At 56.0% G+C, this 14,554-nt stretch overlaps 1 protein-coding gene across 1 annotated transcript in view; it reads left to right on the forward strand.

The window, feature by feature from the left end:
* The window catches only part of SRCIN1 (SRC kinase signaling inhibitor 1), a 43,450-nt gene that overhangs the window by 24,153 nt on the left and 4,743 nt on the right, over positions 1 to 14,554 (forward strand). Inside the window, exons 11-17 of the mRNA XM_064271150.1 lie at positions 1,409 to 1,539; positions 1,684 to 1,831; positions 2,154 to 2,400; positions 2,894 to 3,128; positions 4,946 to 5,100; positions 5,449 to 5,601; positions 10,544 to 10,690. Of these exons, the coding sequence (XP_064127220.1) occupies positions 1,409 to 1,539; positions 1,684 to 1,831; positions 2,154 to 2,400; positions 2,894 to 3,128; positions 4,946 to 5,100; positions 5,449 to 5,601; positions 10,544 to 10,690 (1,216 nt within the window). The remainder of the gene's footprint in view (positions 1 to 1,408; positions 1,540 to 1,683; positions 1,832 to 2,153; positions 2,401 to 2,893; positions 3,129 to 4,945; positions 5,101 to 5,448; positions 5,602 to 10,543; positions 10,691 to 14,554) is intronic.

The raw sequence follows: 14,554 nt of genomic DNA on the forward strand, positions 1-14,554 counted from the left end.
CTGCATTTATTCATTCGTGTCACAATTATTTGCCATCTACTCTGCACCAGGAACCGTGCCAGACTCTGGGAGTCAGAGGTGAACCCAGAAGACATGGTCCCTCCCTGCCTGAAGTTGGTGTGTGTGTGTGTGTGTGTGTGTGTGTGTATGTGTATGTGTGACGGGGGAGGAGAGAGAGAGAGGCAGAGGGAGAGAGAGGGAAAAGGAGAGAGAGATGAAGGGAGAGAGGGAAGGAGAGAGTGAGAGGGAGTGAGAGAAGCTTTCTAGGCAGAAATATCGGCAAGAGAGAGTTCTGAACTGCTCTAAGCAAGCCAGCAGCCATCCAGAGACAGGAGATGCAGCGGGAGGAGGGGAGACAGGGGCAGCTCCCATGGACTGGACTCTTGCCCCACGCTTTCCTGTCTTCACTAACCCATTTAATCCTCACAATGGCCCCATGACTAAGGAACTCTTACCCTCCCATTTTTTGGACTGGGTAGTTGAAGCCTGGAGTAATTAGATAACTTGCCTGAAATCTCTTAGCTGGGAAGGGCAGAGCTGGGATCGAAACTCCCATCTGTTTGACTCAAGAGCCAGGTTTTCAACTATTACCCTTATGCCCTTGTTGGCTGCATTAGAGAATTTGGATTTTAGCCTGAGAATAAAGGGATCCATTTAGGGTTCAATGCAGGAGGTGGTGACTTGGTCTGATTTGCATTTTAGAAAGATGTGGGGGCCTTAGACGCACAAGCTCAACATAAATCAGCTGAAAATCTAAAGCTGTCTTAGGTCTCAAGGAAAAAGGCTGAGTGACTGGATCATTTGAGAAAAGGTAGGTGGACGTGGCAGTGACCTTTCTGGAGAAAAGACCCCTCGGGGCAGGTGCAGCTGCCTGTAGCTCTTGGAAAGACAGCTGAGGTCTCTGCTGCTTCTGTGGCTGACTGAGGATCAGGGGATCTGAGTTACAGGGAGCAGATTTGGGCTGAGCTTGCTCAAGATCAGAGCTTCCAGTACGGATGCCCAGGGCCCCTCGTGAGGTCTCTTCATCTCCCAGAGTTGGCATTTCTGATTTCACCTGGGCATGTGTGTGTGTGTGTGACCAGTTCCCTAACAGAAGTCTGAGAAGCATAACAAGGGTGACATCGGTCCTGCTAGACTGAAAAAGAAAACACATTATATACCTATAATAATTAAAGCACCGTGGTGTTAGCATAAGAATAAACTATATAGTCAATGAAACAGAATAAAATGTTCAGAAATAGTTTCAGTATATCAAGAGTGTAGTATATAATGAAGGTGTCGTTCCACCTTCCCTGGTGGATGTCTTTTAATTTGGATCTGACCCATGGCCTGATTTCTTTCCAGCTGCCCAGTGTCAGGGGGCTGGGCTGGGGCCAGAGGGGCTGAGAGGGTCTCTCTGTGGCTACAGTGACTTGGAGAAGTCAGTGGAGAAGATCCAGAGGGACATGTCCCACAACCACCGGCTGGTGCCTGGGCCTGAGCTGGAGGAGAAGGCGCTGGTGCTGAAGCAGCTCGGGGAGACGCTGACTGAGCTCAAGGGTGAGCTTGGGGGCTGGCGGGTGTAGCACATGGTCAGGGAGGGGTGCAGTCCCAACCCCTACCCCGACTGCCCTCCTGCTGCCCATCCTCCCAGCCTTCAGTGCTCCTTTCCTCCCAGTTCACTCCTTCCCACCCTCCCCTCAGCTCACTTCCCAGGCCTGCAGAGCAAGATGCGGGTAGTGCTGCGTGTGGAGGTGGAGGCAGTGAAGTTCCTGAAGGAGGAGCCACAGCGCCTGGACGGGCTACTCAAGCGCTGCCGTGGGGTCACGGACACGCTGGCCCAGATCCGAAGGTCATTATATCCCCGATCTCTGATTTCCCATGGGTCTCAGACTGGGCCCAAATCAATAGATCAGCCTTAATCCTTATCCTGACTTCCTCAAAGGCCACTGATGTGCCGACTGGATCTGGCCCTCCGTGCCAACCTGTGACCCCTCTGCATGTTGTAGGCTCGGCTTTCCCTTATGCTGAATGCAGTCATTCCTCCCATGGCCCTTCCGTCTCTCCCATAATATTCCAGAGCTCTCCTCACACCCCATCCTTCAGGCCAGGCTTCTGTCCTATCGGGCCACCCATGCTGAACTCACGGTTGCTCCTAACTCTTACCAATCCAGGCAAGTGGATGAGGGTGTGTGGCCACCCCCCAACAGCCTCCTGAATCAGTCCCCCAAGAAGATAACAGCTGAGACTGACTTTAACAAGAGCTTGGACTTTGAAATGCCACCCCCCAGCCCTCCATTGAACCTGCATGAGCTGAGTGGGCCAGCCGAGGGCGCTCCCCTGACCCCCAAGGGCAGCAACCCCACCAAAGGCCTGGACACTCCTGCCAAGAGAAGCATAGACAAGGCTGTGTCTGTTGAGGTACTGGGGCCTGGATTGGGGTGGGTTGGGGGAATGAACTAGATTCATGTGTTCTTACCACCACCCTATGGTGGGAAGTGCTGGGCTTGTGGGTACTTTTTCCTGAGGGGGAAGTCACTTCTCTAATGGAAGTCTGAGAAGCATAATAAGGGCGATATTAGTCCTGGTAGAACAAACATATTGTAAAGCTATAATAATTAAAGCAGTTTGGTGTTAGCATAAAAAGAAACCATGGGGTCAATGCAATAAAATAGAATGTTCAGAAATAGGTCCAAGTATATCAAGAGTATAGTATACAATGAAGGTGGCATTCCAGACTCATGGGGAATGCATGTGTTACTCAAGGAGAAGTTGAAGGTCCTCCAGATGCCCAGATCAAATGTGAGGCTTCCTTTTCCATTCCTTGCACGTGTAGCTGGGGAAGGGGCTGAGGCCGCAGAAACCTCGGACCAGTGCACCCAGTTCAGCCTGACTCTTGCCCCCTCCTCTCAAGGCTGCTGAGCGGGACTGGGAGGAGAAGCGAGCAGCCCTGACCCAGTACAGCGCCAAGGACATCAACCGGCTGCTGGAGGAGACCCAGGCGGAGCTTCTCAAGGCCATCCCTGACCTGGACTGTGCAAGCAAAGCCCACCCGGGCCCAGCCCCCACCCCTGACCATAAGCCCCCCAAGGTCTCCCATGGCCAGAAGGCAGCCCCCCGAACGGAGCCCAGCGGGAGGAGGGGCTCAGGTATGGGGGCAGGTAGGGAAAGGTGGAGAGCCCAGAGGAGGGGACCCCACCCTCAGGAGCTCAGGCTGGTGGGGGAGGCACTTGGGAGTGAGAATCACGGAAATCAGTGTGCCAAAGGGTGGGGCTGGGCGATCAGCAGCTACCCCCTCAGCCCACTAAGGGGAGACTGAGCCCCAGGAGGACTGAGGTAGAGCTGGCCTCCTGACTCCATCCGGGGCTTTCCCACTGCCCCAAGGGCTGCTGAGAGGACCACAGGGAGACTTAACAAGTCTAGGCAGAGAGCCCTATGCCTGCGTATTTTGCCTGAGTTTGTGCTGTTAACCAGGCTTGCGCTAATAGCTACCAACATGGTTCCTGGGCCCCCCAGGCTCACAGGCTGGTAGGGGAGGTAGAAATCTGAACAGTAATGGCAGTTGCCATTCATTCATTCACTCCTGCAGCACACATATTTGTTAAGCACCTACTGTGTGCCAGGTGCTGAGAATAAGGAAAAGCATAACATAGTGCCTGCTTTCAAGGAGCTCAGAATCTAACAGGGGAAGTAATATTTATGTTTACCAAGCACTTACTATGTGACAAAAGGAGCCCTGCTGGCACAGTGGTTAAAGAGCTCAACTGTCAACCGAAAGGTCAGCAGTTCGAACCTACCAGCCACTCCGTGGGAGAAAGATGTGGCAGTCTACTCTTGTAAAGGATTAGAGCCTTGGAAACCTTATGGGGCACTTCTACTCTTTCCTATAGGGTTGCTATGAGTCGGAATCGACCTGACAGCGGTGGGTTTTTGGGTAACATGTGACAAGAACTGTCCCAAATGCTTTCTATGTATCAATCCTTATCACTTCACCAACCCCAGGAGGCAGATGAGGACACTAAGGCTCAGTGTGGTTAAGTAATTTGTCGCAGGCCGTACCTAGTGCGTAATATCGGCGATAGAATACAGATGCTAAGTGTGATGGCCGAGGTGAGCGTCAGTGCTGTGCAGTCCTAGAGGAGCCCTGGAAAAGCAGGAAGGGCTGCCCAGAGGAGACTTGTACTGGAGTCTTGAAAATAAAAAGGCTCTTCCCTGGTCAGTGAAGGGCATTCCAGGGAGAGGGCAAACGCCTGGAGGCATGAGTTTGGTGTTGCCAGAGCAGGGTACCCAGCCTGGGAGTAGCAAGCAGAGCTGAGGCTAGAAGCCTGGCAAGCACAGATGGTCTGGTGTTGGGTTCTGGGCCAAGGAGCTTGGATGGGGTTTGGGGTGATGGGGAGCCACAGAAGGATCAAAGGTAAGGGAATATCATGGCTAGAGTGGCCTTTTAGCAGATGGCCCTGGAAACAGGGCCTGGGGAACAACTTGGGGAAGGGAGAGACTGGTGAGAGGGTTCAGGCTCTTGCAATAGTAACAGCTCAACTGAGAAAGGTTGAAGATCCCGCCCTGCAGGGGAGAGGGGCGGGTGGGGAGGAGATGGACTAGAGCAGTGCCTCTCAAGCCGGACTCTGCACAGGAATTGCCCCATCTGTTAAAGTGCAGATCTGATTCGTGGATTCCGCAGGTCGCACAAGCTCCCAGAGATAGCTGCTGACTTTGCTGACCCAGAGACCACACTTTGAGTAGGAGGGGTTAGAGCGCTGTAAGAGGAAGGGTTGACAGGACTTGGTGCTGGACTGGATGGGGGGAAGAAGGAAGGAGGAGGGGCTGCTGTGTCCTTCCCCCTGCCCTCTCTTCTCCACCTCCTCTTCCCTGGAGGAAGAAGGAGGGTTTATCCTGGAGTCAGATACGGGAGCCCTGACTTCAGGGTTGTGGGCCCTCTGACGCACAGCCCCTTGGCTGTCTGCAGATGAGCTGACAGTGCCCCGCTACCGCACAGAGAAACCCTCCAAGTCGCCCCCACCACCCCCTCCCCGCCGGAGCTTCCCCTCCTCCCATGGCCTGACCACCACACGCACCGGCGAGGTTGTGGTCACCAGCAAGAAAGACTCGGCCTTCACCAAGGTACCATCCCCACCTTGTGCAAGGGGTGGGGGTTGAGTTAGGGGGATGCCTGAGATGACTTCTGGAGACCCTCTGGGGTGGGAGTGAGGCCCTTCTCTCAGAGGAAGTGTAAAGAAAGAAGGGGAGTGGCCAGTGGTGACTCTGTACTTGTGGCTTGAGGTCCCAAGGTTATGTATGGATTCCACTTCCAGCCCAGGCCTCTGCTGTCTGGGGCATCCTGGCAGGGGATGGAGGAAGTGGCAGATGGAGCTGGGGTTGGTGGGAGGTGGTCTGGAAGTGATGGGCCCAGGACTGAGCTGGTGTTGAAAGGGGCAGAACCTGTTCTTGATGGGGGCACCTGCCTTGCAGAAGGCCGAGTCGGAAGAGCTGGAGGTGCAGAAGCCTCAAGTGAAGCTGCGCCGTGCCGTGTCCGAGGTGGCCCGCCCGGCCTCCACGCCGCCCATCATGGCCTCAGCCATCAGAGACGAGGATGAGGAGGACCGCATCATCGCAGAGCTGGAGGTGGGTCAGGGCCACTCCCTGTCCCCGAGCCTTCAGCCACGGCACATTCCCTTTCCCTGCCAGGCTGACCCCAGGCCCAGGTGGCAGGACTAGGACAAGTGGATGGACTCGCGGGTTCCTGGCTGAACAATGCCTCATTTGGAAGCCCAGCCTTCTCGCCTGGATTTCTTCTCCACTGAAAAATGTGCAGGGGGAGTCTGAAGTGCTTGTAGGTTGGAATTTGTTGATTGTAGTCTCTGAGACCCCCATACCAAGTGTTTTGAGAAGAGAGTGCTCTGAGACCCCCAGACCCCAAAGTGTCCAGAGAGAGTGCTCTGAGACCCCCATACCCAAACGATCTGAGAATACAGTGCTCTCAGACCCCTATACCCAAGTGTTCTGAGAACAGAGTGCTCTGAGACCCTCAAACCCCAGAGTGTCCAGAGAAGAGAGTGCTCTGAGACCCCCCCTTACCTGAGTGTTCTGAGAACAGAGTGCTCTAAGACCTCCATACCCGAGTGTCCTGAGAACAGAGTGCTACAAGACCCACCTTATCCAAGTGTCTTGAAAACACTCAGTGTTCTGAGACCCCCATACCTAAGTGCCTTGAGACTCTCCTAGTGCTCTAAGACCTCCATACTCAAGTGTCCTGTGGTGCCCCCACCCTCAAATGCCTGGAGACTGTACTGTCAGGAGCCTCTGGAGGAGGAGAGGAAAGAGAGGGCCGAGTGGGCCAGGGGTCATGGTGAGGGCCAGTGGTCATGGTGAGGGCCAGTGGCCATGACGAGGGCCAGGTGTCAGGGTGAGGGCCAGGGTCATGGTGAGGGCCAGGGGTCATGGTGAGGGCCAGTGGCCATGGTGAGGGCCAGGGGTCAAGGTGAGGGCCAGTGGCCATGGTGAGGGCCAGGTGTCAGGGTGAGGGCCAGGGTCATGGTGAGGGCCAGGGGACATGGTGAGGGCCAGTGGCCATGGTGAGGGCCAGTGGCCATGGTGAGGGCCAAAGGGATGAGGCTGAGAGTCCAGTGCTAGGCCAGGTCAACCTCCCTGCTGCCCCCGCCTCCAAACCTGCCCTCACCTTCTGCTCTCCAGGTGTTTGAGAGAAGTTCAGTGTCTTCCCTTCCCCCCACCCCCCGTCGTCAGCCGATCCCCACCTTGCTGTCCCCCCAGGACCTGGGGCCCCCCGGGGGCTCAGCTCCAGGCCCCACATGGAAGGTAACGGGTCTGCTCCGCACCTCTCATGGCTCTCTCTCTGCTTTTCCCTCCACAGCTTCCTCTCCTCACCTCTCACGCTAACCCGCTAACACGCCAGCCATGGTCCCTGCACCCGCCAGTAGCCCAGCTTCACACACGTGAACTCACCCCCCTCCCTGGGGACCAGGCACAGGAGCCTTCCTTCCCTCTGGGCTCCTAGGCGGGTTTCCCTGGAAACTTCAGCAGCCCGTGGCAGACCTACTGCCTCTTGCCTGGGTACCTGCTGGTACTTGGTGTACACTTGCTTTCAGGCTTGTTCTGAGTCTGGCCCATTGAATTTGGGGTATTTTGTTCTGACCTGCAGCCTGACTTTCAGTCTGGCATGAAGCCTGCATTTTATCTTGGTCTAAGACTGGAGTTTGGGCCTTGCTCACTAGATGACTTTTGGTCTGGCTCAGAATCACTTTGGCTTAGGCCGCTGCCTAGCCCTCACCCCATCTCCCCTGCTGTTCTGACTGTGCCTGGTGGAGGCTCAGTTCCACCCACTAGAATCTGTGTCTTCCTCTGGGGGCCAGGACACCCCCGAGGGAAGGCTCCTCTACAGGCTTCTTCCTCCCATGGCACCATCTTGCCCCCTCTGGTCAAGGAGCTTGGAATGGAAGAAACCCACGCGCTTCCTTGGCTGCTGGTTCTGTCTTTCAGCATTGGAAGTTCTCTAACTTCAATCCCTGCTGCTGTCCTGCTGCACTTATTTCCTCTTTATTCTTTCTTGGGAATTCTGGGGTGGACCCACTGTCTGCACCCCTGAGCGCTGTGCTACTGGCTTGGGCAGGGCAGGGGAGGGGCCTGGGTATCTCTCCCTCTGCCCAGTCAGGCTGGGGCAAGAGGCCCCTGCTCCGGGAAGGGGAAGCCTCCTGTGCCCACACGCACTCACTTCCCTCCTCTGGTTCTCCCTGGTCCACACTGGGCTCCCTGATGGCCGTCACGTGACTTCCGGCCTGGCTTGAGGCCGGGTGGTGCTTTGGGCTCCCTGGCCTGGGGAAGCAGACAGGCACCAGATGGGTGGACAATGCTGTCTGCTGGGCAAAGAATGGGCACAGAGCAGTCTGCGGAGCCATCAGGACTGGGAGCATGGAAGGGGTGCCTCCTGAGCTGCCTGTGCCCTCAGCACCTTGACCCACTGCACCCAGCCCCTGCCTCTTTCTGGCTGTGGGCACAGCCCCATCCCTGGCCTTTTGGGTCTGGCTGATCCTCTGCACCCTGAGGTGCCATCAGGCAGTGGAGCTGGGCAGGCATGGGACCATCCACTCTGCCTCCCCAGCCTGCACCCCCACCTCCAGGTAAGCAGGTAGTGGGGCTGGGTGGGTTGCCTTGGCGGGGAGGGGTTAGGGTCCCTATGGCTCCCCATGCATCTTCCCATGGCCCCATCTAGTGGAAAGAGCACTGGTCTTGGAGTCAGACTTCCTGGGTTCAAATCCTGGCTCTGCCACTGATTAGCTGTGGGTAAGTGACCTTGGGTGAATCACTTAACTTCCCTCACCCTCGGCTTCCTCATCTGTAAAGTGAGGACAATGACAGTAGTAGCCATGTCACAGCTCACAGTGCGGATTGTAGTTGAGGACGTATGTGACAGTGCCTGGCACAAAATTGATGCTCAGAGTTAGAGCTGGGATTCCCTGAAGTTGGAGGGGGGACAACTGGGGCTTCTCTCAGCACTCCACTGAGGCCAGAGCCTGGAATGCTCACTCAGAAACAGATGGCCAGAGGGAGTTTGTGCACAGCAGAGGAACTTGGCAAAGTCTGAGCCCTTAACCTTGTGGCTGTGAAAGGAGGTGGCTTGGGGAGGCGATCCTGGCCTGAGACAGAATGATGGCCCCATCCTCGAGGACTCTGCCTACCGAGCTGACAGTCCCAGTCATTGAGTGCATTTCAACTAACAGCTCATATTTCTTGTACTTACAACATGCCACATGCCCACATGAGCTCGCTTCATTCTCCACCAACCCCACCGTGAGGGTGTTACTGTTCTCCCATTGCACAGATGGGCAGACTCATCAGGAGTAAGCACAAGATGTGAACTCTTCCTAGAGTTTAACAGGGGAGATGACAAGTGACATGTATCAGTGCTTCTAGGTAAACTTGCAGCTTTGCCAGAAAGTGGGAGGCCACAGGATGTAGTGGAAAGAGACCTGAGTTCTAGTCCCAGTTCTGTCTCTGCCTCCCCCGCCTCAGTTTCCCCATCAGCGAAAGGAAGGGGCTGGGCTCACCCATCTCTAACCCCCCATCCCAGCTCGGGGCCTTTGGGTTCCAGGGCTCACACTCTTCCTTATCTTCCTTCTCTCCTCAGGCTGCTTCAGGCCCCAGGGCCTTCTGTGTCCCTCGGATCGTCTTGACGGAGTGTGCCCCCAACCCTCCTTCCCTACCAGAGGCCAGACCCGAGAAACCTGGTCCTAGGATGGCCCCCACCCCTCGTCCCCGGACTTTGGCTGGCAGCAAGAGGGTCTGGGATGGCCCACAGGCCTTGCCAGGGGTAGCAATTGAGGCTGTCCGACCCAGGAACAGCTCAGTAGCTGAGAAGGAAGTGGCAGCTCTGAAGACACTGGGTAGCGGGGTCCACAGCCCAGAGGATGGAGAAGCCAGGGCCCCCTATCCTCGGGGACCACCCTTGGATGGGACTCAGGAGTCCTCCACCACAGAGGTCCACCCAGAGGAGACCCACAAGGACTCTGGATGTGATGCCAAGACCTGCAGCAGGGAGTGCCAGGGCCTGCTGGCTGCCAGCCTTGGCTGCACAGTGAGGGGTGCCACGCCCCAGCGGGTAGACAGCCTGGAGGAGATGCTCTGGGAGCTGGAAGCCACCCTGAGCGAGATGGGCACAATCCCCACCACGGGGCCCCCTGGCAGCCCCACACCTCCATCCCCGGGCCCCCAGGTGGCTGCCTCCTCCGCGGTGCTGTCCTCCTGCCTGACATTCCAGTCTGTCTGTCTTCAGAGCTGGAGGGAGTAGGGGCTGCATGAGCACCACGCCAGCCCCCTCCTCCTGCTGGCCTTCTCTCAACTCCTGCTGTCCTCCTGGGAGCCTGGTGCCGGGTACGGGTTTGCAGGCAGAGCCCAGGGCTGGCTGGGAAGCCGGCTTACCCAGGGGTCTGCCCACCCAGCCCTGGTCAGGGACCCGGTGTCTTCCCCTCTGCTCTGTATCCGTACATGAACAAATAAAGTTCTCTCCCTCATTTCCATCCACATATTCTCCCCCTCCCACTCCCTGTCTCTGACTGTCTCTGTGGTTTCTCTGCCTGCGTCTCTGGGTCCGCAGACTACCTCTGGGCAGGCCTGGTAGCTGGGGTGGTTCAAGGGAGCCGGACTTGATTCAGGTCTCCTCCATTTTGAGGAGACTTCACACCCATCCTCCTCTTAGGAGGAAGGTAGAGGCCTGGGGCTGCTCTACCTGCCATGTGCTCCTGGGCCCAGGATGGGACCCCTTGCTGGAGTGGGGGTGGGGCCAGAAACCCTCACTTTAGAAGTGACTTCCCTAGGAGGACACCAGATATCCTTCATTCACGGGAGCCACCAGAGTTCTTGAGCTGTTGGGGGGACCTTATGCCTGGGTGCAGCGATCCGACCTGAGTCTTGGACTGGGATGTGGCTTCAGGGAGGGTCTCCAGTGTCCACTGAGGAGGTCCTGACCCCAGAGACTCCACCAAGTCCCTGGGAGTCCTGTGTGATGGCATGTCTCCCTGGAACCCCCAACCCAACCCTGTTCCTCTTCCCGCAGAGTGGCGGTGGTAGCGTGCCACCCATGAAGGTGGTGACTCCGGGGGCCTCTCGGCTGAAGGCGGCCCAGGGCCAGGCAGGCAGCCCCGACAAAAGCAAGCATGGCAAGCAGAGGGCCGAGTACATGAGGATCCAGGCCCAGCAGCAGGTAAGGGTGGGGTTGGGGTGGGGCCAGGCCCAGGCTGGGCCAGCCATTCAAGGTCCTTCAGCACCTGCAGGACCTGTGCTGAGCTGCTGTTCACAGGCATCTCCTGCAGGTTTTCACTTGACTGCCACCCCACCTCTGCTGCTCAGAGAGACCCTCCCAGGCCAGGACTGCCCACCAATCTCCTGAACCATCTTCTCCCTCTTGCCCCCAATCCCAACACTCTGAATCAGGTTAGAATGCAAGTTCTCAGCTGGACCCCCTCCCTTGCAGGAGTCCCCTGGCTTCCCATCACCCTGCTCCTGAAAGAGCTCGGGGAGAGGGAATTTTATGCCCCTCCATCTTCCTGCCACCCTGCTCCTCTCCTCTGCTCCCTTCCCCCTGTTCTCTGGTTCCTACAGGCTCTTGGAGGCTCCCACTTTAATCTTAGCCTCCCTGTTAGCTCTTAGGTGAGATCCCTCAGCTGAGGGAGAAATCGATTTCACGTCTGCTTTTCAGCCTGTGGTAGTGTTTCACTGGATTCACAGCTGACATTGCGGGGGGCGGGGGCAAGGGAGAAGCACTTTGGCCCCCAGAAGGGGTGGGGATGCGGAGGGAGTTACAGGAAAACTGCCACCCCTTTCAGATTTAATTAGTGGACTTGGGGACCGCGATGGAGTATCTGAACCTTACCTGTGCCCGTGGATGTGGCTGGCGGAAGGTGCAGGGTGGTCCCTGGCTGGGGTGTTGAGAGAGCCTCTTAGTGCCTTCGTCTGGTTCAGTAACTCCTGTGAGCAGATCCTGGATGCAGGCCCGGTCTGCATGTGCTGCTGCGGTGGGGCAGGGGCCATGGAATGCCTTCATGCTCTGTCTTGAACAACGTCTAGGTTCAGGGGCAGGAGGTTAGAGATGGAGGCCAGCCACCTCCTTTATAGATGAGGGAAGGGACTTCCCAACAGCAAGTTGACATCAGAGCCGGGACCTGGACCCAGGTGTCCCAAAGCCCTCCCTACCACACAGTGCTGTGACAGGCCTGGGCACCCAAAGCCCTGCCTTCCCAGTGGCTCCAGGGAGAATCTACAGAGACTGGCCAGCCAGACCCTGCCTGCCCTGGCCAGCCTCTCCACAGTCTTCCCAGATACATCCTGAGAGTCCCACCTGCCGACATCTTCTGCCACTTCTAGTTGCCTCCCTGCCACCCACCTCTATCTCCTGTCACTCCCACTCCTGAGTTCCAGGATCTGTCGTAGTGCTGCAGTGGTGGCTCCTTCTGTCATGATTGGGTGCCTAGGGAGGCAGTGAGGGGGACAGAATTCCGCAAACATCCTTGCCACAGTCTTGTCAACACCCTACCTTCACCCCTCTTTCCTGCCACCACTGTGAAGGAGCTCCCCTCATCCCTTCCAGGCTGCTCCCTCCTTTGTGCCCAGAAGAGCAGCTGTTGTTTATGGGTGTTCACGCCTACATTATCTTGTCTCACACTCACCATACCTTAAAAGAAAACAAAAAGGTGGAAGAGAAGAGCAACACGGGGCCTCGTGTGTATCAGTTGGAATGCTTTTAGCTGCAGAGAGCAGAAACCCCGATTCAAAATGGCCTGAGCAACAGGGAAAGGTATTATCTAGCAAAACAAGAAGTCTGGAAGCAGGGAGGTTCAGGGTTGGTGGATTCAGCAGTTCAGGGATCTGGGCTTCTTCCACCTTTTGGTCCTGTTGGTCTATCATTGTGACTGCCCCCCCCCCCCGCTTCCCTCAAAGCCCCCCACGAGATCTTCCCTCTCTTCTCATTGGCCCATCCCTAAATCAGTCACTAGCAAGGAGAAAGGCATTGCTCTAATTGGCATAGATCCATCAGGGTTCACCCCTTGGGCTAGGGGAAGCCCAGCTTCTCTTGAAGCCCATGGCAGCCCAGTGCCTGATTTGGACAGGATTCAGTTAGCAAAGAAGAAGGGCGTACACAGGAGAGGGTACTGGGAATGGCCCTGGAGGAGACAGGCAACAAGGTCTGGAGATGAGCGACACCCTGATGGGAAGCCTATGCCCTGGAGCATGGACAGCTGGTCCTCATGCTCTGGGTACAGAGTGAGGGGTGGACTCAGCCCAGGCAACAGAGCCAGACACGCACGGGGCTCAGCTCTCTGGGCTCGGCAACTGTTCCACGTTTCATCCAGCTGAAGGCTGAACATCTCTGAGGTTTTGCCTTGCCAGAAAGTGACAACATGCTGCTTCTCTGGACATAATTGGGACCAACAGGGGAGGACTGGCTGGTGAAATGAAGGTGACAGGAACCTTTGATGACAGCAGCTGTGTCACCAGAAAACTCCAAGCCTCACAGGGCAGGGCCACTGAGCACAGTTGGACATGCCCCTTCAGCTTCAGGAAAGTGGATTTTGAATGGTGCCTTGGCTAGAGTCTCCTGGGAGGGAAGATGGCCTGAGAAGACTTAAAAAAACAAATGCTTACAGTGCGACCATAATGGTGCCTGTGAACTAGAAAGGGGGCGGCATCTGTGTAAACCTGGTGAGCGCTGCTGCACGCTGATGTTTAAAGGGCTTGCACGGACTGTGGAAGGAATGACACAGTACCTGGGTGAGGACACCGTGTGAACACAGGAGGCAAACGGCAGCACTAGCCGAAGAGGCTGGTGTTCCAAGACCCAAGCTTGGAACGGACTGAGGCTTTTGAAAAATGGTAAAAGGGAGGAACAGAAAAGGCTTTTAGCTAGAAAGATAGGTTCAGAACACAGAGGAGAGCTGGGGGAATCGCTCCCTTGCTTGGGGACATGGTGAGATGTGAAGGACACCAGCGGACGTGCTTCCCTTCCATCTGGCTTTGGGAGAAAGACCTTTAAATGGAGAAGAGTAGAGGGCAGGGGCGGAGCACTGAAGCCCGAGGTAAGTGACAGATAGTAGGAGAGCTCTTGGTTGCCTTTGGTGATATCTCCAGGCCCCAGTAGTGGGAGTCCCATGAGGACAGGGGCCATGCCTGGCACATGAATGGCACTCAGTAAGGGACTCAGTGAAGCCAAACATCTTGTGGCTATGGTCCTAGAACCCCTTTGAGTAATGGATGAGCAACTGGATAAAGAAGAGGGGGGCCAGAACTCCCAAAGAGGTAAACTGTAGGCTTTGCAAACCACGGAGTGGTGAGCTGCATGTATGTTCCTGGCAAAAAGCAGGACAAGTCACTGAATGGACCATTGGTGCACACGTGGAAGGAAAATGGGCGATCTCCAGCAGTGGTGGGGGCTGCAGTCTCCTCATTTCCCTTGGAAGGAGTTCCCAAGTTACTGGAGGCAGGGTCTGCTTTTGGCACTGTCTAGCTTTACCCCAGAGCCCTGGTGACACAGTGGTTAAGAGCTAACCAAAAGGTCGGCAGTTGGAATCCATCAGCCGCTCCTTGGAAACCCCATGGGGAAGTTCTACTCTATCCTGTATGAGTTGGAATCAACTCGGCAGCAATAGGTTTTTTTTTTTTTTTTTTAGCTTTACCCCAGGGAGCCATGTGATAGAGCCACCCCACATCCTTGTGCTTGGGTTGGGGGAGATCGGTGGTGATACGGGCTTGTGGGAACTGGAGTGACCTATCCGGACCTAACCTGAGGGAGGTCTCCAGTAATGTGCCACAGGACTCTGTTTGCAGTCCTGTTCCTTTCAGCCCTTTTTTTTTTTATCAAGGTGGTTCGGTTATCACACACCTAGAGGATCTCAAAGTTAAGTGTACAGCGGAATCACCTGAGGCACTTACTTAAAATGCAGATTCCTGAGCCCAGGCAAGAGATGGATGCTGGAGCAGGCCCAGGAACCTGCATTTGTAACATGTGCTACATGGCATCCCCTCCAGGTGATGCATAAGGCTTTCAAGCCATAATTTGGAAACCCCAGCTCAA

Source organism: Loxodonta africana, chromosome 18 (assembly GCF_030014295.1).
Source record: "Loxodonta africana isolate mLoxAfr1 chromosome 18, mLoxAfr1.hap2, whole genome shotgun sequence".
Lineage (NCBI taxonomy): Eukaryota > Metazoa > Chordata > Mammalia > Proboscidea > Elephantidae > Loxodonta > Loxodonta africana.